The following is a 25,607-nucleotide window of genomic DNA, read 5'->3' on the forward strand; positions in this document are numbered from 1 at the left end:
CTTTGAATGACTGGAGGGTTGCTTAAAAGTTTGCTGACTAACTCCCAGTTTTTATACCTTTATACCATTCTTGCCCTAAAGTTATTTATCTATACAATTTCTTTGGAAAAAAATTGCAGTTTTTAAATATTTCTTTATCTTTATGTTATAATTAATTACATTATTTAATGAATTATTAATTCTTTTTATTTTCATGAAAACAGACTGTAGAAGAGCCACCCTTCACTGTGGTTAATCTGCAACCATATTTAGAATATCAGTTCAGAGTAATCTGGATTATATGTCGCCTACAGTTTTATTCAGAACATAGCCCTGCCTATCGGACACTTGCATTTGGAGGTAAGACTATAAACCTGACTGGAGCATATTCTAATAGCAATATTGCTTTGTGGTTTGTGTCTGTACAGAGGGCACAACAACACATCTGGAAGGATAAAGCATTTACATTTCAGAGGGTAAACTAGCACAGATGGAGCGCTAAGTATTAAAATTAGAAGCTTTAATCTCTTTCCTTTAAAATTATTATAGCATGATAAATCATGGATCAGTATATAACTAGTCAAAGAGGGCAGGATAATTTTCTAAGTCTCTCCAAGTATTTGCCAGTGCAACAGAGTTCCATCATTAAAACACAGTCCAGGAACATCTGCAACAGTTTAATCTTTGACTGTATGATTTATTTTACAGCTCCTGCAAGTGCTCCTATTATAGAAGAGCTAGGAAGCCTCAGCAGTGACATAATAGAAGTCAGCTGGTTTCCTCCACTTTTCCCAAATGGACCTATTGTTGGATATTATTTAACGCTTTCTAGTGAAGGTGACATTCAGAGATATCATTCAGTCACTGGAAGGCTCAGTTTTCAGTTCTACTCCACAAAGCCAGAGACTACATACAGGTAATATGTTGTTATTCAGGAATAAAAAGATTTCATCAGACAAATTATACTGTTCATTTTTAAAAAAGCCTATCCACTGGTTTTTAGATTATGTGACTGTAACTAAAAAAACTTTGCCCTAGAAATGCCCAGAATTCCATAGCAAAACAGGAGCCTATTTAAAAAGCAACAACATAGTAATGTTTCTAGATGTTTCTACAGACAGAAGTCCCTGCAAAACAAGCTAAAATCTGTTGCAAACAGAGTAATATGTTTATAATTATAATCTATTTTTATGCTTTATTTTCCCAAGTACTTAGCAAGGCCCTATAATTTGCAGTGATATAAACACGGTCAAGACAGTTGTTTATTCAGTGCAAGGAAGGTTACACTGTACTGTGTGCATGTTTGCTATAGATGCGCAGTGAGCAGACGCGTGTGTGCGGGGGGTGGGGGCTCGCAGTTGTGGGTTAGGTACACACTCGGCCCCTCCAAAGATACACTGCAAGAGGGCTTGTGGTGTGTTGTTTAACCATTGCAGCAGGGTATTTATATAAACTATAGTAGTTTCTCAAGCAAACATACCAATTTTACCAGTGCAGGGAAACAGTACATAATACTTTGATACACTTTCATCTTGGTGTTACTCTTCCTTTAGAATATATTACACATCATTTTCAGGAAGAAATGCCCGAATTAATGTGTTTCTTTCACTGTCTTAGTGCTAGATCATATCTATTCTGTATAACAGATTTAGCAGATGTTACTAAAAGAGGCACTGCCAGCAGATTTGGGACCTGAATAGAAAAATAATGAAATGATTTGGTTAAGAGGTTGGTATTCACTAGTGAACTCATGCCATTTTAACTTCCTAATATGTTTAGAACTTCATAAACTATTTGAACTAGATTAAATTGAGATCTGAATTATAATTCAATGGTGTGTAAAATGCTTATTTCTTAAACAGATTTTCCATTATGGCAATTAATGCTGAAGGTGAGGGGCCTGCATCAGAAGCAAATATAACAACTGTGAGGGCTACAAGTATGGATCCATATTATACTACTCTCATACACAGTTAGTAACTATGATGGTATCTGTAGCTGTTATGTACAGTAAATGTTCTAAATACAGCTGAGAATGTATCTTGCTGTGCCAGGTTGTAGGTATAATAGGTATAATCACACAGAGGATGGGGCAGTTATTCACAGCCTCCCTTCATTATGAAAGCAGAGCTGTCAACCCCCTATTTTTTGGGGAGTTAACTGAATTTGGCACGCGTAGTTTGCGTGGTGTTTTTTGGCATCAATTCCGTATTTGCGCATGTCATAGCCTCAAATTTTCAACTGCTTGCTGGCACATGCCGCACTATGCCCCTGCACCAATGATCCACCATTCAATTTACAAAGCCCTGGAGATAATAAACGTGATGGGAAAAAACATTTATACAGTGCTGTTACAAGGCACTGGTGCTTTAGGCATCCCAGAGGTATCCCTCTTAAAGGAAGTAAAAGTAACATGGTATTGTTGAGAATGATATATATAGATATCTTAAACTTCAGCAGCTACCTTCTGCACTATATCCAAAGCATACTTTTGCATAGCTCAAAGGATGCTGGCTTGTCTCTCCTACTTATATATTGACAAAGGTAAAAAATAGTCTATGTTCATTTTTAATGCTGGAAAATATACTTCAAGAAAACTGAACAAAATTGAGACAATATGGACCTTTTCAGCTTAATTTAAAGGGATTAGCAGGAAGTGAATATAACAGCAACCATCTAAGACACAATTGTAAATAAATACTACAGTAGAAAAAATATTATTTTCATTATCTTCTTTAATAATACAAATTAGTAAAAATTTTTTTAATGAATACCATTAGCTGAATAATACTTACTGTATATACTGTATAACAGGGTTGGCTATTTTTAATCAATGTCTGTTCCAGTTCCAGATAAATCCCCATGGCTCTTTCTGTCTAGCAATAACACTCTAATGAAGAGGGACAATCTGCAAGATAGTATTCATGAAGCTCAATGCCTTATGATGGAAAACAGAATAACAAGTGAGAATTCCTCTTTGGTTAAGAACAAGTTTAATTAATGAATGGGAAACATCTATGCATCATGCCTGATTTCTACCTTAATATATGCACTAGGCCCACATTACTGTCTGTGCATAGTTTATGTAAGATAATGGTGAGAATCAAGAAATTTTAATTAATTGGAACCTTTATACATTATTTTTTAAACTTGGTATATTCCAAAACGGATAATCAACAATATTTAAAATTGTTTTGTTTACTTAATCTCTAAAGTGGGGCGATTTGCCTTCCGCACTCTAGTCCTGCTGCTTACGTGCATATTGTAGTTCTGGGGGGGGGAGGAGGCTTGCCTGCCACACTCTAGAGTCCTGCTGCTAGTTTGCAATTTGGAGAGACACTTGTTTTGCAAACTTTTGGAATAAGCTAAACACTGTATATCTGTTCATCAGTACTTTAATATAAACACATGCACATAGATATAAAAAATTGACATGCATTCTAACTCTATAAAAAAGCTACTTTATGTCCAGAAAAAAAGGAGTAATATAAAAAAAAACCTGATGATATTTTCTGACTAAAGACTGACTGGTGTACAACATCTTGAATGAGTCACTTATCTGTGTAGGGACCCTAAGATTTGGGCTCCTTTGCCTGGGTTCCCCTTTAGATAGGCATACCAGTGGGTGGGCTTTGTTGGGATATGGACACATAAGGGTGGTCCTAATAGTGTGTGTACTATAATTATTCTTTCCAGGTTAAAAGAGAGTTTCCCCTGCAGTTCAGCAGTGACCACTAGGTGGAGGTGCTCTACAGTATAAAAGGGTATGACTCACAAACCATGAGGTGTTCTTCATGGGACTTCACCTCTCTAAGAGGAAGCTACAGGAGCCAGTTTAGTTGATTCAGTTAGGTGGTTTAAAGTCATTTTAGAAGTGAAAGATCTCCAAGGAGATCAGTAAGGTTATCTTCTTCCAGCATTATCCTTGGTCCCGAGCATTCTGAATAATGGGTCCTATACCTGTATGTGAAATTGAGTCATTTGTGTCCTTTTATACTTTTTACAAACTATGTCAACTTTTAAGAACTTGCTCCATTCTAGATTTGTGAAATTTTTCATCTTAAGATAGTCTCCTCTTTCAGGTATTTCTATAAACATGCATACACAAGAGGTCTATTTCTCAGAACAGAACCATATTTGGGTAAAAGGAGTTAGCGAAATTGCAACTGCATCTGATCTAAACATATTTTATACTGGCCAAAGTTCTGTTAGTTCCTTATCCGTGGACTGGCTGCATAACAAAATTTATTTTGTCATGGACAAGCAGGTAGGTTTTTCCAAATATTTCTTGTATGTTGCTGAATTTAACTGAACTTGCAGTTTGAAAGCTTTTACACCCCCGTATGTATAAAGTAAAAATGTTAGCTGGCATATGAACAATGTCCATTTTGTCCTATATTAATATGAACAATGTCCTATACTAATTCTGAACACAGACTTATGCTGACTGTGTTTGCCCCTATTTCTCTTACCTTCCTGTTTCATGCTGCAGCCCTTGATTTTTCACAAAATTGTAGACATTACAATTATAAGGCAATTTACATTTGGACATCTTTTCCTATTTTTTATGGTTTTAAGGTTTTTATGTTTTTTTAGGGTCCAGTTTACCCTAGCGAATAGCTAAGGGTAAATTGGATCCTAGCAACCAGATAGGTCATGAAATTCCAAACTGGAGAATTGATGAACAAACAGGAAAAACAAAAAGAAAAACCGAAGCCCAACAGATTAACTATATGTCTATATCATCCTAAAAGTTATATCAAACATGATCATTCATGCAAATATTTATATTAACAATAAATATATTTATATATTGATTATATTTTATTCTGCCTGGATGTACCGACTAACATCCATATCTGTATTTTAGCACAGCTGCATTACACAGCATTTTCTTTTAAACATGCTGCATTTTTATGTGTTTAATGTGTCTATAAAAAACACACATGAATGCAATATACAGTATGTATTTTGATACACTCTTTTTTTTTTTCTGTATGATACAGAATAATTACTTGTGCGTAAGGGACCTACAAATGATGATATATATGTTTTATTTTAGTTGTACAACTGTGGCTTGAAAAAATGTACATCAGCTCAGAAAATTGGATCACCAGCTGAAATGAATCCCATAAAAATTGAGGCTGACCCATTTAATGGGTAAGTATTAGTTCACAGCATTTTCAACTTTGCCTCTGGTATGCAAGGAGAAGGATGCAGTGTCATCCAGGCATATCTCTTTCACAAATCCTAACTACATGCCATACTGTGTTATGCAGTTATCAGATCTCTGCTTCTGTTTACAGTACCGGCTACCACCCCAAAACTGCTTCTTTCTGCTCTGTACGCTACTTCTGCATGTGCCTTAGGTTCCAAGACAGGAAAACTTTGAGAGTAGAGGAAGAGTGTATTTCCTTAGTCTGACCTGCAACCAACCTGAATCCGCAATAGTTGGTTACCCCAACCTGCCTGACCTAAGGGTAAACATAGGGTTCCCGTGGGAACTTCACTGCAGTATAGTTGTGGTACTACACACTCATACACACCAGCTTTTCAAACTAAAGGCAATGTCACACTTGGTGATTTCTCCACTGGCATAGATATGCCAACTGATGTGATTCTATCTGTACTGACAGACATGGGGTCAGCCTCTCAGTGCAAACAAAGGGCAGATTTAGATGGAAAAAACAATTATGTATTCTTGCCAGGAAATCCACCTCATTTGTACACTGACAATGATCCACCATTCAATTCACAAAGCCCTGGAGATACTAAACATGATGGGAAAAAAACATTTATACAGTGCTGTTACAAGGCACTGGTGCCTTAGGCATCCCAGAGGTATCCCTCTTAAAGGAAGTAAAAGTAACATGGTATTGGTGAGAATGATATATATACAGTGGCTTGCAAAAGTATTCGGCCCCCTTGAACTTTTCCACATTTTGTCACATTACAGCCACAAACATGAATCAATTTTATTGGAATTCCACGTGAAAGACCAATACAAAGTGGTGTACACGTGAGAAGTGGAACGAAAATCATACATGATTCCAAACATTTTTTACAAATAAATAACTGCAAAGTGGGGTGTGCGTAATTATTCAGCCCCCTGAGTCAATACTTTGTAGAACCACCTTTTGCTGCAATTACAGCTGCCAGGCTTTTAGGGTATGTCTCTACCAGCTTTGCACATCTAGAGACTGAAATCCTTGCCCATTCTTCTTTGCAAAACAACTCCAGCTCAGTCAGATTAGATGGACAGCGTTTGTGAACAGCAGTTTTCAGATCTTGCCACAGATTCTCGATTGGATTTAGATCTGGACTTTGTTTGGGCCATTCTAACATATGGATATGTTTTGTTTTAAACCATTCCATTGTTGCCCTGGCTTTATGTTTAGGGTCATTGTCCTGCTGGAAGGTGAACCTCCGCCCCAGTCTCAAGTCTTTTGCAGACTCCAAGAGGTTTTTCTTCCAAGATTGCCCTGTATTTGGCTCCATCCATCTTCCCATCAACTCTGACCAGCTTCCCTGTCCCTGCTGAAGAGAAGCACCCCCAGAGCATGATGCTGCCACCACCATATTTGACAGTGGGGATGGTGTGTTCAGAGTGATGTGCAGTGTTAGTTTTCCGCCACACATAGCGTTTTGCATTTTGGCCAAAAAGTTCCATTTTGGTCTCATCTGACCAGAGCACCTTCTTCCACATGTTTGCTGTGTCCCCCACATGGCTTGTGGCAAACTGCAAACGGGACTTCTTATGGTTTTCTGTTAACAATGGCTTTCTTCTTGCCACTCTTCCATAATGGCCAACTTTGTGCAGTGCACGACTAATAGTTGTCCTATGGACAGATTCCCCCACCTGAGCTGTAGATCTCTGCAGCTCGTCCAGAGTCACCATGGGCCTCTTGGCTGCATTTCTGATCAGCGCTCTCCTTGTTCGGCCTGTGAGTTTAGGGGGACGGCCTTGTCTTGGTAGGTTTACAGTTGTGCCATACTCCTTCCATTTTTGAATGATCGCTTGAACAGTGCTTCGTGGGATGTTCAAGGCTTTGGAAATCTTTTTGTAGCCTAAGCCTGCTTTAAATTTCTCAATAACTTTATCCCTGACCTGTCTGGTGTGTTCTTTGAACTTCATGGTGTTGCTGCTCCCAATATTCTCTTAGACAACCTCTGAGGCTGTCACAGAGCAGCTGTATTTGTACTGACATTAGATTACACACAGGTGCACTCTATTTAGTCATTAGCACTCATCAGGCAATGTCTATGGGCAACTGACTGCACTTAGACCAAAAGGGGCTGAATAATTACGCACACCCCACTTTGCAGTTATTTATTTGTAAAAAAATGTTTGGAACCATGTATGATTTTCGTTCCACTTCTCACGTGTACACCACTTTGTAATGGTCTTTCACGTGGAATTCCGATAAAATTGATTCATGTTTGTGGCTGTAAAGTGACAAAATGTGGAAAAGTTCAAGGGGGCCAAATACTTTTGCAAGCCACTGTATATAAGTATCCATGTACAGTATACTAAATTATAGTAAAACTGGTATTTTTCTCTATAAAAGGTAGCCCTTTGGTTAGGTGGCTCTAATGACACTCAGTGTTCTGGCACATAAAGCCTGATTAAGGCATGTTGCCTTTGCATTAACAGCACTTTTCTAACTCTAGCTTTTTATACACTGAATCGATGACTGGCAAGGCACCTTGATGGAGCCTCAGCTGCTTAGGTAGGTGGCTTACCTCTGTCTCTCACCATCTACAGTGAGCTCTATGGATCTTGCTACTAGCAAACCTAACTAATATGGCTCACCTGCCATCTAGTAACAATAACAATACTCTATTAATCCCTTACTCAGGGATCCCCAAACTTTTTTTACCCATGAACAACATTTCAATGAAAAAAAAGGTGGGGAGCAACACAAGCACAAAAACTTTCCTAGTGGGTGACCAATAAGGACTCAGATTGGTTAATTAGTAGCCCAGTGTGGAGTGGCAGACTACTGGGGGCTCTGTTTGGCAGTACGCATGGTCTTTATGCCTCAAAAACATGCCTCCAAGTCAGAAATTCAAAAATAGGTACCAACTTTGAGGCCACAGGGAGCAGCATGAAAGGGGGTGGTGAGCAACATGTTGCTCACGAGCCACTGGTTGGGGATCACTGCCCTTACTGGTGTTTTGTAAAGGGGAAAAATTTGATGTTGGCCTCAAAACAGGTGCTTATTTTTGAATTTCTGGTAAGGAGGTTTTGTTTGCATAAAAACCAAGTATATTGCCCAACAGAGCCTCCTGTAGGCTGCCAGTCCACATAGGGGCTATTACGTAGCCAATTATAGCTCTTATTGGCACCCCCAGGAACCCTTTCTATGCTTGTGTTGCTCTCCAACACTTTTTCTATTTAAATGTGGCTCACGGGTATAAAAGGATATAAAAGGATCCCTGCACAGATGCATGGCCATGTGCTCCAAATAAACAACAACAAAGGGAACTAAACACATGCTGCATAATGTATCAAGGAAGGTGCAGACACCCAAAAACATTGTTCACTGTGATTGAATGGGTGATTAGATGTCAGTGAAAAACTTATGGTAATCCAGATGAAAGAAGAACTTCTTATTCATAAAAAATTTATGTGTAAATGTACAGTAGTATAAATCTACGATTAACATTTATATAGCTTGTAACTATGAATCCCTTAAACAGTCTCCTGAATCTTTATAGATTACAGAATACCCTGTCATGTAAGTTTTTCTAATATTACCCGGACTTGTTCGCTATTTGTTTCTGCTGCAATGCAGTTGCCTATATAAATATTTGCTTTGATCAAAACTAATTTCTGATTTGCTGTGGGCAAATGCACTGGGGCAATTTAGCTTGTCTTTATAAATGACCCTTAAAGGAGAAGGAAAGGTTGAACCACCCAGTGATTGTATTCACTTACCTGATACCCCAAGCTGGTGCTCCTGTTGGCAAAAAAATGCACCAGTCGGGGTACATGGAGGCAAGCTTTCCTCTTCTGTCTTCTTTCTATGCGCCGGCTATACATGCACAGTAGAGTGAAAAGTTGCACTTTAACAAAAAAGTCGGCTTTTTGTGGCAGTGGATCGCTCGCCTGCATGTACCCCGGGCTGGTGCAATTTTCTGCTAAAAGGAGCACCAGCCCAGGGTATCAGGTACGCTATCATAATCACTGGGGTTGCCTAACATTTGGCACCCCCCAGTGATTTTAGCTTTCCTTCTCCTTTAATATGTTTTAAGATTTTGGAAATTTAGTAACTTCATATGGAGTTATAATCCAGTTTCTGTTACATATTCACAACCTTCAATATGTGTATTTAGGGTGTGTTTCTTTCTGCCAAGAAGATTTGCTATATTTCTCCTTATATGCACTTATTAATGCTATAATTTAAGATGTCAAAGATATAGCTTTGTATATATTCTGACGATGTTTAATTAATGCTATGATTGACAGTTTTTTGTTTCTCCTAGATATCTCTTTTTTCTTTTTGAAGATGGAATTCACAGAGTTATTCTACCACAGTACTCCACAGAGAACAACTTAACAAACCATATAGTTATCAAAAAAGGGATTCAAGATTTTGTGATTAATGTTCAGTCCAAGAGAGTGGTTTATACTTTCAGTGAAAAATGTATTTCCATTGTATCTGCCTTTCAAGATGGTTCTGATACTCAGCTCCTAAGGGAAATACCAAAGAACCCATTTGAAGAAATTAGAAGTTATATTTTTTTGGACAATAAAGTCATGTTCACAGATGGAAAATCTGTGTATTCTGAAGAATTCGATTTAGATCGATATTGGTATAATGAATACTTAGTAACCTGTGATCTTGCAGGAGCGATATATACCGATTATGACAAACTTGTCTTATATGGAGAATCCATACAACCATTTCCTGTCCCAAGTGAGCCTGAGCAAGTGATGGTCTTGTTTGGTACACAGACTGCCACAATTTTGTGGAAGCCACCAAAGCCCACCATAGCATCTAGTAAGCATGTATTTGCTGTAATCTCTGTAATAATCAAATAACCTTGTACTCCATGTAATAATAATGGAGTAATATTGATTGAATCTCACTACTGTGGTATCATGTTAGACTGTAAAAATATAATGTATATTTTTCCTCTATATTTAAGGTCCAGCAGCTTGGCAAGACTGGAGATATAATGTTAATATATCTGCGCAAAACCTTAAAATGGAACAGATTTTCTATAATATATCTTCTAATGTGTTAACAGTGAACAAACTAAATGTGTCTACTAAATATGAAGTTATTATACAAGCGTCATCTCCTGCTGGGAAAAGTCAATGGACATTGCCTATCACTGGAACTACTCTGCATTTAGGTGAGTTAAAATGACCTAGCATAATTAAAATCCTGTCAGGGAGTCACACCTGTTAAGGACCGATCTAGGCATAGTCAGATATATTGCATCAGAATCAGGTAAACCACCACAGAATCATAAGGCAAACTCAAACTAGGAGATCAATATGAAAAAGAATACATTCTGGATCCATTTGGATGGATTCTATTCTCAAGCTAGTCTTGGTTAATACTACCATGGCCTTGAAGACAGAGCTACCTGTTTGGCTGTAAAGGTGGCCTTACACATAGCGATTCCGATCTTTTGTGAGACCATTGGTCGCACGAAAGATCATTCCCACCCTCCACTGACGTTCAGGGCTGAATCGTCAGATATGGAGGTAGAAACAATAGAAATTGTACCTCCACCTGGCGATTCAGCCTTGAGGTGCCCAATCAAAATCTTTTAACCGGGCTGATCAACGAGTTGACCGATATCCGCAGCCTTCTGCCATATCGGTCGCCTCTTTGGGCAGCGATACATACACTGAATATCGTATGAAAGGAGGTTTTGCACGGTATTATCGTTGCATGTATGGCTGGCTTAATAGCAGTTGCTTTCTGTGCTATGATGAGATATCTCTATGCTCTCTCACTGGTAACGCCCATACTCAATGTTCTCATGTTGTATGCTCCTGTGTAACAAAGTCTACACTGTGCTGCCTTTGTCCTGGGTTCTAACCCTTGGTTTTGCACAAAACCCATGTCCGTGCTAAATAAACTTCTTGAATATATAAACTATGTGAATAAATAAACCTCTCCTACCCCAAATGACCTCTGGTTTCTGAATTTCCATAACAAATACAAGGGCAAAAACCAGGGCAGGAAACAGGGCACCCAGGTTCAAGCTAAACTAACCTGCAACAGGCAGATGAGAAATTCAGAGCAGCTATATCTAGATTAATAGCAGTTGTAGCAGACTATAGCTACTTGAAAACTAACAAAGCTAACAACTACAAGTGCAGGTCCCTGGTTCAAATACATTCAAAATATTTCACAGATAATATTCAAACATGTTTAGGGAGTAGGGACTTTTAAAAATGCTGCCCTGTACTACTGTGCATCCATGAAAAGATATATTGGCAAGGTGGGGTCATAGAATAACCAGATCCTTGGCTGATTCATTGATCTATGTGGCAGGTCACATCTAAATTCTGGATTTTTGTTTCAGAGGAAGAAGATTGTTTTTTGTTGGCTGTAGGCGTTGATGGATTATGGAAGCAACCATTGGACACATTTGGTCCTGAAATATTGGTTTCTGAAAAATTCAGACTCATTACAGGTAAAAATGGAGCAGCAAGCTTGTACATATCAGAAGTACAGTATGTATTTGTGCATTAGCATGTAGCTATGGCTCCCAAAAAAAAAAAAAAAAAATTGCGACTATATAACTTTGTAGTACATTGAGCACACATGTTTTCACTTCTTACAAAGAAATTACACTTAAAGGGGACCTGTCACCTTAAAAATTATTCTAATTTCTTTTTTAATCATGTTAGTTGAGCAAAGTAACTAAATTACACTACATAAATTATATTAAACTCGTTTCCCTCAGTATACAACTAGCACTTGCCATTTTGTAAACACTCTTATTAAGACAAGCTTTGCATCATCCCAAAATATTGTGTATGCTCCACAAGCTTATTTATGCTGAGGCATGGAGGCAGGGCATGCAATATATGATTGATTGCTAGGATCTTTAAATTCATTTATAACAGGTATGGATGTTTTAATAACAAAAAAAGAATATGAGTTTTATGTTTCATTTGCAATGGACTCTTTTTTATACAGCTTTTTATGTGTGGGTGACAGGTCCGTTTTAACTCCTACTCAAAAGCTGAGGAATGACACTTAATAAGAGGTTTAACAATAGCCATTTCTCCTTTGAAGACATAGATTGGTACAATGGTACACTCTACTGGAGCAATGTAACAGGACACGTAAACATCTGGGAGATAAATTCTACCAACTCTGAAATTAATATTCTTGATATAAAAAGAGCTGGACCTCTGGCACTTGACTGGATTGGACAAAGCATCTACTGGGCTGACAAATTCAGCACCATGGTATGACAGTTAAACTAAAATGGATCCTTACAGAATATATAGATCAAATTATTTAAAACCAATTTACTCTTGTAGAAATAAATATGATTCTTTTTTTCCATGGTCACACTAATCTCATAAAAGAAACAAAGCACATGGCTACTGGGGTCATGCTTTACATCAGGTCTATATTATCCCCCAGGCTAAATTCTCCAACCAGGCTGGTAGATTGGTAATTGCATAATACATTATGTCTTACTTAATTTAGAATTTGAGATCAATGCTTTTATTTTTGCTCTGCCAGCTCCATTACACCCCAATCCATTCACTAGCTCTGGAGTTACAACGACACTAGTCATATACTATTTTATATAATATACCTTAATATACTAAAACTAAAATAAGAATGTTATTATTTTTGTCCTGGAAAAATGGCAAAGGTATACATAGCAGAGTTGATAAAGGCGAAGTGCCAGCAGTAACCAATGTTTTGTAGTTATAACCTATTTCCTTCTGATGGAAAATAATGAAATCATTTGTTGTGAATCCAATTCCCTATTATTTTCCAGCTATCAGAAGCTTTTTGCAGTGTGCAGGTATACTTTCCTCCATCTACTTTTAAATCTATGGACACATTTATACATATATATGTATATATATATATATATATGCAAGGTGCAAAGTTTCTTCTAGTTCTGGTAACCTATAGCAACCAACCAGGTAACATTTCCATCTTAGGCAAACCTTTCATTGCTTGCTATAGGTTACCAGACCCTACTAGACCCATGCAAGCATTCCTTAAAAAAGCAAAGATATAAAGACAGGCTTTTTTTTTTTTTACAATAAGAATCCACAGCAAGTTATATATCCACCAGTCTGTATATTTTATCATATACATAGTACATTAGTGCAGCTCCCCAACCTAGTTCATATTATACATTCAGAGGAATATCAATAGGGGAAGAATATTGCGTAATGGAGAAAGGAGGCATAGAGAACCCAGTGAGGGACCAAATTGATTCTCATTTTATTCATTTGTGTAACAATTATCTTTGAAAAGGTTTAGAGGTTGGAAACCCTAAAAATAATTTATTATGTGACAAAGTAACGTCTAGTTATGCCACTGTGCATGTTTTATTTTACATTATTTTATTTTTTTATGCTTAGATTTGTAAGTATTGAAGCAGGGCCAGGACCTGATGTTCCAGTCCAGTTCTGATTCAGGACTTGATTGGCCAAAAATACAGACCCTTATAAGCAGCACTGGCAGTCTGGTTGTTGCTCATTATTCCTCATGGAATAGTGCAGCAGCCCAACATGCCAAGATAACTCCATAGGTAGTTAGGTGTACATTTTAGAGCACTTCGAAGTCTGTTTCAAACAATGGGCCTTGTATTCAGGTGCATACAGTGGGGGACTTGATCACTACATATACATACACATATTTGCAACAATTCAACTAGAACAAAACAAAATATTAAGAAGAGTATGCGCTATTCATAACTGAAAGATATGGAGTTATAAAAAGTGGAACATAAGGAAATGGTTGAATGTATTGTTTTAGGCCAGCATGTACATGCACTTAACCTTTTTTGTGTACAGGTTTATAGAAAACAGCTGGCCACTGCAGGTGCTGAAACTGTGGTAGTGGCTCAATATCAAGTGAATGACATGGCAGTGGATTCAGTTAATGCTTTCCTTTATTGGACTACTGACTTCACTGTGGAGAGTAGCAGGCTAAATGGACAGAACTACAAGCTTTTTCAAAACTTGACACTATTTTCCAACAAACAGGTAATCTTTGCAATAAAGAATAATGCACTACACCACCTTTGGTACATTACCATACGTAAAAGTAATGGGCTTTTAAACAATTGGTCCAGTCTGATTTGCTTCTATCACAACACAGCGTTTTAGCCAGCATTCCAGAGTAAATTAACCTGCTACATATAGGTGCAAAATACTGTGAGCTGCAATGTCCATAGATAACCCTTTATTTTACACCTATTCATTAGTAGGTGGGAAGTGCAGGATGCCCTCTCTACATGTATGTGCTCTGCTTTGTGCCTAGTGATTCATGCAGGAAGACGTTCAATAGGAAAGGCAGGCACTCCGGAAATTCAAAAAATCAAAAAAGTAGTAAAGTAGAAGCTCAAAATTAAAGTAAAATAAAAAAATACTTTATTTTAGTTATACACATACATGCTAGCAGAAGCCTTACGCGTTTCGTACCAAAGAGCCTATGACTAAGTGTCCCATTTGGTACGAAACGCGTAAGGCTTCTGCTAGCATGTATGTGTATAACTAAAATAAAGTATTTTTTGATTTTACTTTAATTTTGAGCTTCTACTTTACTACTTTTTTGATTTTTTGGATTTCCAGAGTGCCTGCCTTTCCTATTGAACGTCTTCCTGTGTGGCTCCCCTATGCTGAGGTTCTGGGGCATGAGCACCCGGACCATACCATAATTGGGTCAGCTTGATTTATACCCTCTCTGTAGTGATTCATGCACATTAATTAGCACAACCGATTCTAGCCTATAAACTCAAACACACATGCACACACAAACAGTGCAGATAAAAACATACGGTGGTATAAGCTACCAGTCATTTAATTATATAAATTCTGTACAAGGAATTTGAAAATATGTACGGTGTATGCATATAAATTGCATAGATTGCGTAGTTATTTATCTTGAACTATACAAAAGCAAACATGCTACATAGCTACATAATGTAACACTGCATATCTATCTATCTATCTATCTATCTATCTATCTATCTATCTATCTATCTATCTATCTACAGTGGATATAAAAAGTCTACACACCCCTGGTAAAATGTCAGGTTCCTGTGCTGTACAAAAATGAGACAAAGATAAATCATTTCAGAAATCTTTCTACCTTTAATGTGACCTTTAAACTGTACCACTAAATTGAAAAACAAACTGAAATCTTTTAGGTAGAGGGAAGAAAACCAAAAAAACAAAAATAATGTGGTTGCATAACTGGGGATGTAGCTGTCTTCAGAATTAAGCAATCACATTCAAAATCATGTTAAATAGGAGTCAGCATACACCTGCCATCATTTAAAGTGCCTCTGATTAACCCCAAATAAAGTTCAGCTCTAGTTGGTCTTTCCTGACATTTTTTAAGTTGCATCCCACAGCAAAAGCCATGGTCCACAGAGGGCTTCCAAAGCATCAGAGGGATCTCATTGTTAAAAAATATCAGTCAGGAGAAGGGTACAAAAGAATTTCCAAGGAATTAGATATACCATGGAACACAGTGAAGACAGTCATCATCAAGTGGAGAAAATATGGCACAACAGTAACATTACCAAGAACTGGACATCCCTCCAAAATTGATGAAAAGACAAGAAGAAAACTGGTCAGGGAGGCTACCAAAAGGCCTACAGCAACAGTACTGGCTGTGTGGTACATGTGACAACAATAATATATTCTTCATATGTCTGGGCTATGGGGTAGAGTGGCAAGGGGAAAGCCTTTTCTTATGAAGAAAAACATCCAAGTCAGGCTACATTTTGCAAAAACACATCTGAAGTTTCCCAAAAGCAAGTGGGAAAAGGTGTTATGGTCTGATGAAACCAAGGTTGAACTTTTTGGACATGATTCCAGAAAATATGTTTGGCGCAAAAACAATACTGCACATCACCAAAAGAACACCATTCCCACAGTGAAGCATGGTGGTGGCAGTATCATGCTTTGGGGCTGTTTTTCTTCAGCTGGAACTGGGGCCTTAGTTAAGATAGAGGGAATTATGAACAGTTCCAAATACCAGTCAATATTGGCACAAAACCTTCAGGCTTCTGCTAGAAAGCTGAACATGAGGAGGAACTTCATCTTTCAGCATGACAACGACCCAAAGCATACATCCAAATCAACAAAGGAATGACTTCACCGGAAGAAGATTAAAGTTTTGGAATGGCCCAGCCAGAGCCCAGACCTGAATCTGATTGAAAATCTGTGGGGTGATCTGAAGAGGGCTGTGCACAGAAGATGCCCTCACAATCTGACAGATTTGGGGTGTTTCTGCAAAGAAGAGTGGGCAAATCTTGCAAAGTCAAAATATGCCATGCTGATAGACCCAAAAAGACTGAGTGCTGTAATAAAATCAAAAGGTGCTTCAACAAAGTGTGTGCACACTTATGCAACCACATTATTTTAGTTTGTTTTTCAATTGAGTGGTACAGTTTTTAGGTCACATTAAAGGTGGAAAAAGTTCTGAAATGATTTATCTTTGTCTCATTTTTGTACAGCACAGGAACCTGACATTTTATCAGGGGTGTGTTGACTTTTTATATCCACTGTATCTATCTATCGATTTATCTCTAATATCTATCATGATTTTACATTTTAAATAGGTAGTTGCCTTAACTTTGGATCTTAAATTTGCTGACCTTTACTGGATTGTAAAGGATGGACTGAAATTAAACTTGTACAAATCTGGTCTTCGCAAAGATGGGTAAGGTAAAATGTGCTCTAAATGCTCTTTCTGATATGCACACTCATGCTTGTCCATATTTTAGTTTAATGATTTGTCGCATATTCCAGAGTATATTTCCCTTCTCTAATGGAAGCTAGCAGTTGTATTTTTCCAAAAGAGACGAAAGCATTATTTCTCTTTGACATGTATTCAATGATTTCTAATTTCCGATTCAATGTTATTATACCACAGATCGACTAATGCTGTTGTAAAAGTCATAGAATTTGCCTCATGGAGCACTTCTGAAATTTCCCAGCATGTTCTGATGTTTTATAGTGATCGCCTATTTTGGATTAATGGGCAAAAGTATATAACGGTGCAAGAAATCAGCCAACCTGCATGTACTCATTTTTCCCAACCAGCAGAATTTTCAACATTTACAATATTTCATAATTCTCTCAAGCCATTACCAGGTAATAAATAAGAAGAATCTTTTAATGAGTTAAATTCCACATATATGTTTAAGTATAAGCAAATGGCTGTTTCTTTGCAGGCATAGTATTGAGTTTGGTAAATTATCACACCCCTGGCTCTGCTTTAAAAACCCAGTGGGTGAGCATTAGCCTACTATAGGATACACCCATGTAAATGGGACTTTCTTGGAGTTCTTTGGGATTAGTTCCCAGAATTCCTTGTGTTTATTTGCATACTTGGTAAGATAATACTTCAAGGCTTTCTATAAAGCATAATTAAGTTTAAGATGCAAATATTTTGCTACAAAATATAATCTGTGTATAGTCACACATTAAAGCAGTAAATTCCTGACAACTATGTGTCATCAATTGATTGCTTGATTAACCCCTCCATATTTTTTCAGACTGTCAATTTGGGGCAGCCAAAGTGCTTGCCCAGTCTAAATATCAGTTAGCATAAGATTTAGGGTAACATTATTTTGCTTTTTTGGATATGTATCTTTTAAACTGTTATGACCTAACAAACGCTGGACAACAAAGTAGAGCTTGAATGCAAAAAATCCCAGATTCCCCTGGAGTGAGTCCACATTCCAAGGTTTTGAATGAAATCCAAGGAATTGAATTAAAATAAAGCTGATATACTAATGAACAAAAATGCTTTTTTTATGTGCAGGAAATTTTTCATATATCCCCAGGGTAATTCCTGATGTGGTTCCAAGTTCTTCAGTGGAAATCAGAGGGAGTTATTCAAGTTTTGTTGTCCTTTGGAAGAGACCAGAGAACGTAGACTATGGCACTATATTCTATTGTGTTAAGTCCAACAAACTGCAGCAACTGGTACCTAATTACAAATGCTTAAAGTGATATAATCAATAGTTTATGGAGGATGGCAGCTGTTATAAAAAACATCCGTTCTATGCAGGATTTGCTAAGGAAGTCATTTCATTATGTTTTAGACTGCTTGTGATTAATTTTAAGTTTAGTCTTCAGAATGTTGTTTAGTAGATGATCTGTTATGAAAAAAAAATTAAAAAAAACCTAACACATGGGGGCCGATTCACTAAAGGTCGATATTTCGAGCGCTATTTATAGCATGCGTTAAAATTTTTATCGCTTCTTATTTTTTGCGACAATGCAGGATTCACTATAGGATACTTGCGTTAATTTAGACGCGATGTGGTTTGGGTTATTTAACTCACTTTGAGCGGTTTAGTCGCGATTATTTCATATTTGCGATCCGAAAATCCCGAAATGTTCGTATTTAGCGATCGTGAACGGCTGGATCCTGGATTCTGACTTTGATCCTACTGTACATGATTTTAGATGCCTCCCATAGGAATAAATGACACTCTGCAACCTGGCCAAAGGAAAGTCACAATACCGAAGCTTCAATGAATCCAAATCTTTCGTACTTGGTGCAACAATACGATTTTTTCGCAATAATTTTGTCGCAAAGTACGAAATTGACGTGAAAAGTACGAAAAATCGCAGAAATTACGCTAGGAGCCTACATATATTAATAATTCACCCCCATACTTGAATAAATCCTACTGCCAAATCCATATTGTGCTGCCAAAAGCTCATGAACTGTACTTTTCTATAATTACTGCCTGCCTCAAGTAGGTGTTAATTTTCGCACAGACTAATGCGATATTTAGCGCGGATATGTGTTTGTGAATCATGCGTTAGTATTATTTCTGCGCGCAAATTAACGCAACGCATGCAGTAGCGCAAAATTTAACTCATGCGATATGCGACTTAACGCATGCGATAATACTTTAGCGAATCATGCGTTAATTTTTGCATCTATTTTAACGCAAAAAAGCATGCGATAACACTTATCGACCTTTAGTGAATGAGCCCCATGGTATCAGTAAAATATAATACATAAAGGAATCCAATGATCTTTGAGATTTAACTGAAACAAAGGTCTAGTTCAGAGACATCCCCTTGACCTATTGAGCACATTAGGGCAAAGTGGAAGAAATAACAAGCATAGGCAATATCCTCTAATGGCAATTTATTTACCAGATTATTTTTTATAACCGAGGAAAGACTAAAAATTCCATTGCCATAAAAAAGGGTCCATCACTAATGCTCCAGTAGGCAGTAGTGCAACGAACTGTGCAACAAACTGTTGTGCAGAAGATATTTTTATTTTAATCATTCGTTTCAAAAACTTACTAAATGTAATCAAATTTAAACACATCGAAAATATATATTAAATACCAAATATATATATTATATTACATACCAGAACACACAACAGATAACCAATGCAATACAGTAACCAATACAATAAAGATGGCTTTGCTGATTATCAGGCCTGGATTTGTGGCGAGGCCACAAAGGCCAGGGCCTACGGCAGCAGAAATTTATGAGCGGCATGCCGCCCTGCTGCACAGGAAAATTTTGCCCACATACGGAGCAATGGGAAGAGGACACGCAGAAACTTTAGCGCATCCTCTCCCCAATACTCCGTATAAAGTTAAGTGACGCACATGCGCACTCGCGCGGGGGCATTGGGGGTCCACGCATGCGTGGTTGAAGTGGGCAGGCGGCCATGGGGGGATGGTCTCGGGGCGCCCCAATCAGAAATCCGGCCCTGCTGATTAAATGTTACAATCGAAAAGGAAAATGGGCTATAAGAGTGTTAGCACGTTATGTGGATAATCTGGAGGTGCAGTACCAGTCAGGATTTTTTCCAATCAGGATGATGCTACAAGCATGGCTAATAATATATTCTCCTTACAACAAGCAGAAAGAAAGGATATAGAATCATATCCTGAAGCCTCTTTCCAGGATGCACAGGTTTCAAGACAACTTTGTAAACACAAAATAACATAATTACTGACACCTGCTGCTAGAACTAAAGAACAGTAAAACATAGTACATGTATGGGACCCATTACCTGGAAACCTGTTATCCAAAAAGTTCCCAGTTACAGGAAAGCCATCTCCCATGCACTACATTCTAATCAATTAATTCACAATTTTAAAAATAATTCCCTTTTTCTCTGTAATAATAAAACACAACAGTGTACTTGATCCCAACTAAGATGTAATTTAGGAGGCAATGATTTTTCAGTAGACTTAAAATATGACGTTCGAAATTACGGAAAGACCTCTTATCTGGAAAACCCTAGGTCCCGAGCATTCTGGATAAAAGGTCCCATACCTGTATAGAAGTGAGAAGGTTTTTCCTGGTACTTGACGCACATATTGTACCTCTAATTTTTTAGCAAGGAACAGCAAATGGAGCATGCCTTACATCAGAAGACTTTATTAATTCTTCCTACACAGTAGGAGGACTGGGGCCTTATGAAGAATTTGACTTTGCTATAACACCATATACGTTCTGGGGAAGAGGTCCTACAACATCACTAATTCTCAGAGCACCAGAAGGAGGTAACTGTTATGTCTGAATCTCTCTGTGTATGCTTACAATAAGGAGAACATGTTCAGTCTGTACTGGAGATCCAACTTTATTCATTTTACAGTTCCATTACCTTTCTCTGCTCTTTCCTGCTTCTATAGCTCTCACTTCCTGGTTACTGCCCACCGTCCCAGCCTGCCTCTCTACCTTAAAGGTACACTGTAACTTAAACATGCAAACATTACAGTAACAATTCCATTAAAATGGTTAATGAAAAAAATGTATTAGTGCAGCAACAACTACAGTTAAAGGAGAAGGAAAGGCTAGTAAAGAGTTAATCTCAAGCTGCAGGCATACCTTCAGTTCTCTCAATAGTGCCCTTAAGTCTCCCCATATTTCACCTGTTCAGAAGATCAGAGGCCAAACAAGAAGAAAAAATGCTGAGCTGTGTAAAGAAAGTTCCAATAATGCCTCGCTCCTGCACAGACACCCAGACCAAGAGAACATGCTCAGTTAATAAGACTATGGGGCACATTTACTAATCCACGAACGTCCGAAAAGCGTCCGAATGCGGTTTTTACGTAATGATCGGTATTTTGCGACTTTTTCGCGAATTGTCGCAAATTTTTCGAGCTCAATACGAAAAAGTCGCGATAATTCGAGAAAGTCGTAATGGCTATGAAAAAGTCGCGACAATTCACGAAAGTCATAATGGCTATGAAAAAGTCGCGACAATTCACGAAAGTCATAATGGCTATGAAAAAGTCGCGACAATTCACGAAAGTCATAATGGCTATGAAAAAGTCGTGACAATTCACAAAATTTGTAATGGCTATGAAAAAGTCGTGACAATTCGCACAAGTCGTAACGGCTACGAAAAAGTCGCGCCGGTGACGGAAAAAATGCAAAAAATACGAAAAAGTCGCAAAATGTTCGTTTCCAATCCGATTTTTTCCTATTCGGGATTCGGATTCGTGGATTAGTAAATCAGCCCCTATGAGTCAGCTTCCTGCTGATTGGCTCAGAGTGAGTTCTTAGCATTCTTGAGGGAGGGGGAGAAGGAGAGAGCAGAGAACAGAGAACTGCGTGTCTCTGGCACAGGAATTACAGACACAAGAAATCTTTTCACAGTCAGTGCAGCGTTTCTGTGAGTGCTTATGGCTGTATTTACATAGACCTTTCTGATAAAGCTGACTTAGTTATTACCTTTCTTTCTCCTTTAAGGGCCAGTGACCCTGTAATGCCCCACCAGTAAGATTAAATATGTTTCAGTTATACTTTGTACTGATATAAAAAGTGTCACAATGTCCCTTAATGTACAAAAGAATTAAATAGTCAGTTTTGTATCAATCCATTTACTGCCTTTAGTAATGTTAATTTGGACTGCATTATTCTTGAAAATCCAAACAGCTAACAAGGTAACACTGAGGTTGTATATATATGTACCTGTATTTTAAGCTGAATGGATCTCAACAAGTTTTCAATGAAGTATTTTTGGATTTGGAATTGTTGCAGTTTTGTCGCATAGTAAATTTTGGAAAACTCTTGACTTTTTGCAGCGTTGGTAAATGCCCCCCCTTAGTATTATTTCTCTCTTACAGCACATGTAAAATATATTTCTGCAGAAATACCACTAGATGGTGATCTAGGTTAATATGACTGCAGGACAGGAGCATTCATCATGATTTTTATTTCAGTGTTTCTAGTATTCACCACTTACTACTGCTGCTTCTATAAAGCATCACTAAATCACTAATAATACTGTATCATATTTATAAGCAGACTAAAAATAATAGTACACACTTTTTGTGCTATGAACTAATGTTTAAAAAGGCCTAATTAAAATCAATGTAAATAGTGGATAATAAGACAGACATTGTTTGCTATTGGGCAGTGCAATGAGCAAATACAGTTATCTAGGAAACTGTGAATATTTTTTCAATAACTGAGGAAATGAGCATGAAATCTCCTATTTTAGAAAAGTATGATTGTTTACCATGACTTTGTAAAAAGCAGCAAATGTACTTTACAAATATGCTCAATATGTTCCACTGTTATGTAAGTAAAAAAAATGTATTCTTATTGCAAAATTTCTATTTTTCGTTTTTTTCAGTTCCTTCTCAACCCTTGAAGCCAAGAATGTTTCTTTTGCAGAATAATAGCTTCTTTGAGGGAGCGAAAATTGCAGTAGAATTGAGATGGGATAACCCAAACATGACCAATGGTGTCTTAATACAATTTACTGTCTGCTACAGAGTATTCAGTGAATGTTTATTCAGCACATCTCTTGCTAACTGGACTACTATTGATACAACAGGGTTACAACATTCTGTTCAGCTTTATGATTTATGTCCTGGATCAATTCTACAGTTTCAGGTAAGGCCTGAAGCTACTATTCATTATTTCCCCCTCAGCAATCTGTCTCCCCTTATGCCATAGTTGATGTCCATTCTGAATGGCAATTAGCTCTAATACGTTGTCTAGGTAAATGGAGCACACACCAATGTATTTGACCTAATTGTCAAAATCAAAAACTGACTCCAGACAGAATAACCATATTGTCATGCATTTGAAATCGTTATGAGTTAAGGAGGGTGACCCATACTACATTCCAGCCACTGGTGAGGTTAAAATATAAACTTCTGCTGCATAAAATGTATTAGATTACAGGAAGCTGTTAGCGATGGTGGTTTCATGCCCTGCCACTTCATTTCCAATTGACTGTAATTTTTTTGTAGGATTAAGAAGCCAGTCAGAGAGTGGGATAACTACAAAGTACTTACATAGTTACATAGTTACATAGGGTTAAAAAAAAGACCAGAGTCCATCAAGTTCAACCCTTCCAAGTAAACCCAGCACACACAATCTATACTTACCAATCTATACACTCACATACATAAACTATATATACAAGCATTAATTCTAACTGTACATATTAGTATCACAATAGCCTTGGATACTATGCTTGTTCAAGAACTCATCCAGGCCCCTCTTAAAGGCATTAACAGAATCTGCCATTACAACATCACTAGGAAGGGCATTCCACATCCTCACGGCCCTCACCATGAAAAACCACCTACACTGCTTCAAATGGAAACTCCGTTCCTCTAATCTAAAGGGGTGGCCTCTGGTGCATTTATGGGAAAAAGAACACCCCCTCTCTGCCTATAATCCCCTCTAATGTATTTGTACAGAGTAATCATGTCCCCACGCAAGCGCAACAACCACAACCTCGACAGTCTAACCTCATAGCTTAAATCATCCATCCCATTAACCAGTTTAGTTGCACGTCTCTGCACTCTCTCCAGCTCATTAATATCCTTCTTAAGGACTGGAGCCAAAAACTGCACTGCATACTCAAGGCCTTACCAGGGACCTATAAAGAGGCAAAATTATGTTTTCATCCACTGAGTCAATGCCCTTTTTTTTTTTTTTTACAAGACAGCACTTTATTTGCTTTAGTAGCCACAGAATGACACTGCCTGGAATTAGACAACTTCTTATCTACAAAAACCCCTAGATCCATCTCCATTAAGGATACCCCCAATAAACTACCAATTAGTAGATAGCTTATATTATTTCTACCAAAGTGCATAACTTTGCATTTGTCCACATTGAACCTCATTTTCCAGTTTGCTGCCCAGTTTTCCAATTTTTGTCAAATCGCTCTGCAAAGCGGCAGCATTCTGCATGGAACTCATAACTTTGCACAATTTAGTGTTGTCAGCAAAAATAGAAACAGTACTGTCTATGCCCACCTCCAGGTCATTAATAAACAAGTTAAAAAGCAAAGGACCAAGGACTGATCCCTGGGGTACCACTAACAACAATGGTCCAATTAGAAAATTTTTCATTTACCACTACTCTTTGTAGTTTATCCTTCAGCCAGTTTTCTATCCAATTACAAATATTATGTTTAAGGCCAATATTCCTCAGTTTGATCATTAACCTTCTTTGAGGTACTGTATCAAACGCTTTAGCAAAGTCCAAGTAGATGAGACCAACTGCCATTCCAGCATCGAGGTTCCTGCTCACCTCCTCATTAAAAGTGACTAAATTAGTCTGGGAAGATCTGTTACATATAAAACCATGCTGGCTCAAACTTATAGTATTGTGAACTGCAATGTATTCAAGTACCCTATCCCTTATTGCCCCTTCCATAAGCTTTCCTACTACCGATGTCAGACTAACAGGCCTATAGTTTTCAGGCTGAGAACAGGATCCCTTTTTAAATAACGGCACCACATTAGCAATTTGCCATTCTCTTGGCACCATGCCAGACCTCAACGAATCCTGAAAAATTAAAAAAAGTAAAGAGGTCTGGCAATCACAGTGCTAAGCTCGTTTAATACCTTTACATGTTCAAGTCTCTTTTGAATCTCCTCCCGAGTGACCCATGCATCAGTAGCTAAATTACTAGAATTGGGTCTATTAAAAGGGAAGCCATCATTAGGTGGCTCATCAGATGTATAGACAGATGAAAAATAAGAGTTCAAAATTTCTGATTTTTCCCTGTTCTCATCAACCAACTGACCCCGTTGTGATAATAAGGTTCCCACCCCTTCTTGCTTCATTTGTTTACTGTTCACATAATTAAAAAATAATTTTGGATTATTTTTACTTTTACTTTGCACCTTGCCCATGCTTATTGCTTATAGACGTTGGTCTTTCAATGCTAGAATGGAGCACAAATGCCTGATTACAGTCATGAAAGGTGGGCTGCGGGTGGTACATGATGATCCCCTTAGACTTTCCCTAGCTTCAACATCATTCAGATTGGCAAGTTAAGGAGTGCCAATAGGCTTAAGGTGCTGCAGAGCCTGCAATGTTGCATTTTGCGCTGGATTCAGCATGAGATGCAAGATGCAGGCTGCACTTAAATTCCTCACCACAAGTGCTCTAAAAATGA

The 25,607-nt window shown here is 37.8% G+C and overlaps 1 protein-coding gene across 1 annotated transcript in view; it reads left to right on the plus strand.

Annotated features, from left to right (window-relative positions):
* The window catches only part of ros1 (ROS proto-oncogene 1, receptor tyrosine kinase), a 105,808-nt gene that overhangs the window by 12,775 nt on the left and 67,426 nt on the right, over nucleotides 1-25,607 (plus strand). The window contains 16 exon segments of the mRNA XM_031902705.1: nucleotides 204-339; nucleotides 688-895; nucleotides 1,842-1,918; nucleotides 2,826-2,942; nucleotides 4,062-4,246; nucleotides 5,042-5,139; nucleotides 9,469-9,986; nucleotides 10,114-10,344; nucleotides 11,533-11,643; nucleotides 12,252-12,427; nucleotides 14,009-14,200; nucleotides 16,789-16,889; nucleotides 17,103-17,323; nucleotides 17,997-18,160; nucleotides 20,565-20,730; nucleotides 22,812-23,074. Of these exon segments, the coding sequence (XP_031758565.1) occupies nucleotides 204-339; nucleotides 688-895; nucleotides 1,842-1,918; nucleotides 2,826-2,942; nucleotides 4,062-4,246; nucleotides 5,042-5,139; nucleotides 9,469-9,986; nucleotides 10,114-10,344; nucleotides 11,533-11,643; nucleotides 12,252-12,427; nucleotides 14,009-14,200; nucleotides 16,789-16,889; nucleotides 17,103-17,323; nucleotides 17,997-18,160; nucleotides 20,565-20,730; nucleotides 22,812-23,074 (2,964 nt within the window).

This window comes from Xenopus tropicalis, chromosome 5 (genome assembly GCF_000004195.4).
Source record: "Xenopus tropicalis strain Nigerian chromosome 5, UCB_Xtro_10.0, whole genome shotgun sequence".
NCBI lineage: Eukaryota > Metazoa > Chordata > Amphibia > Anura > Pipidae > Xenopus > Xenopus tropicalis.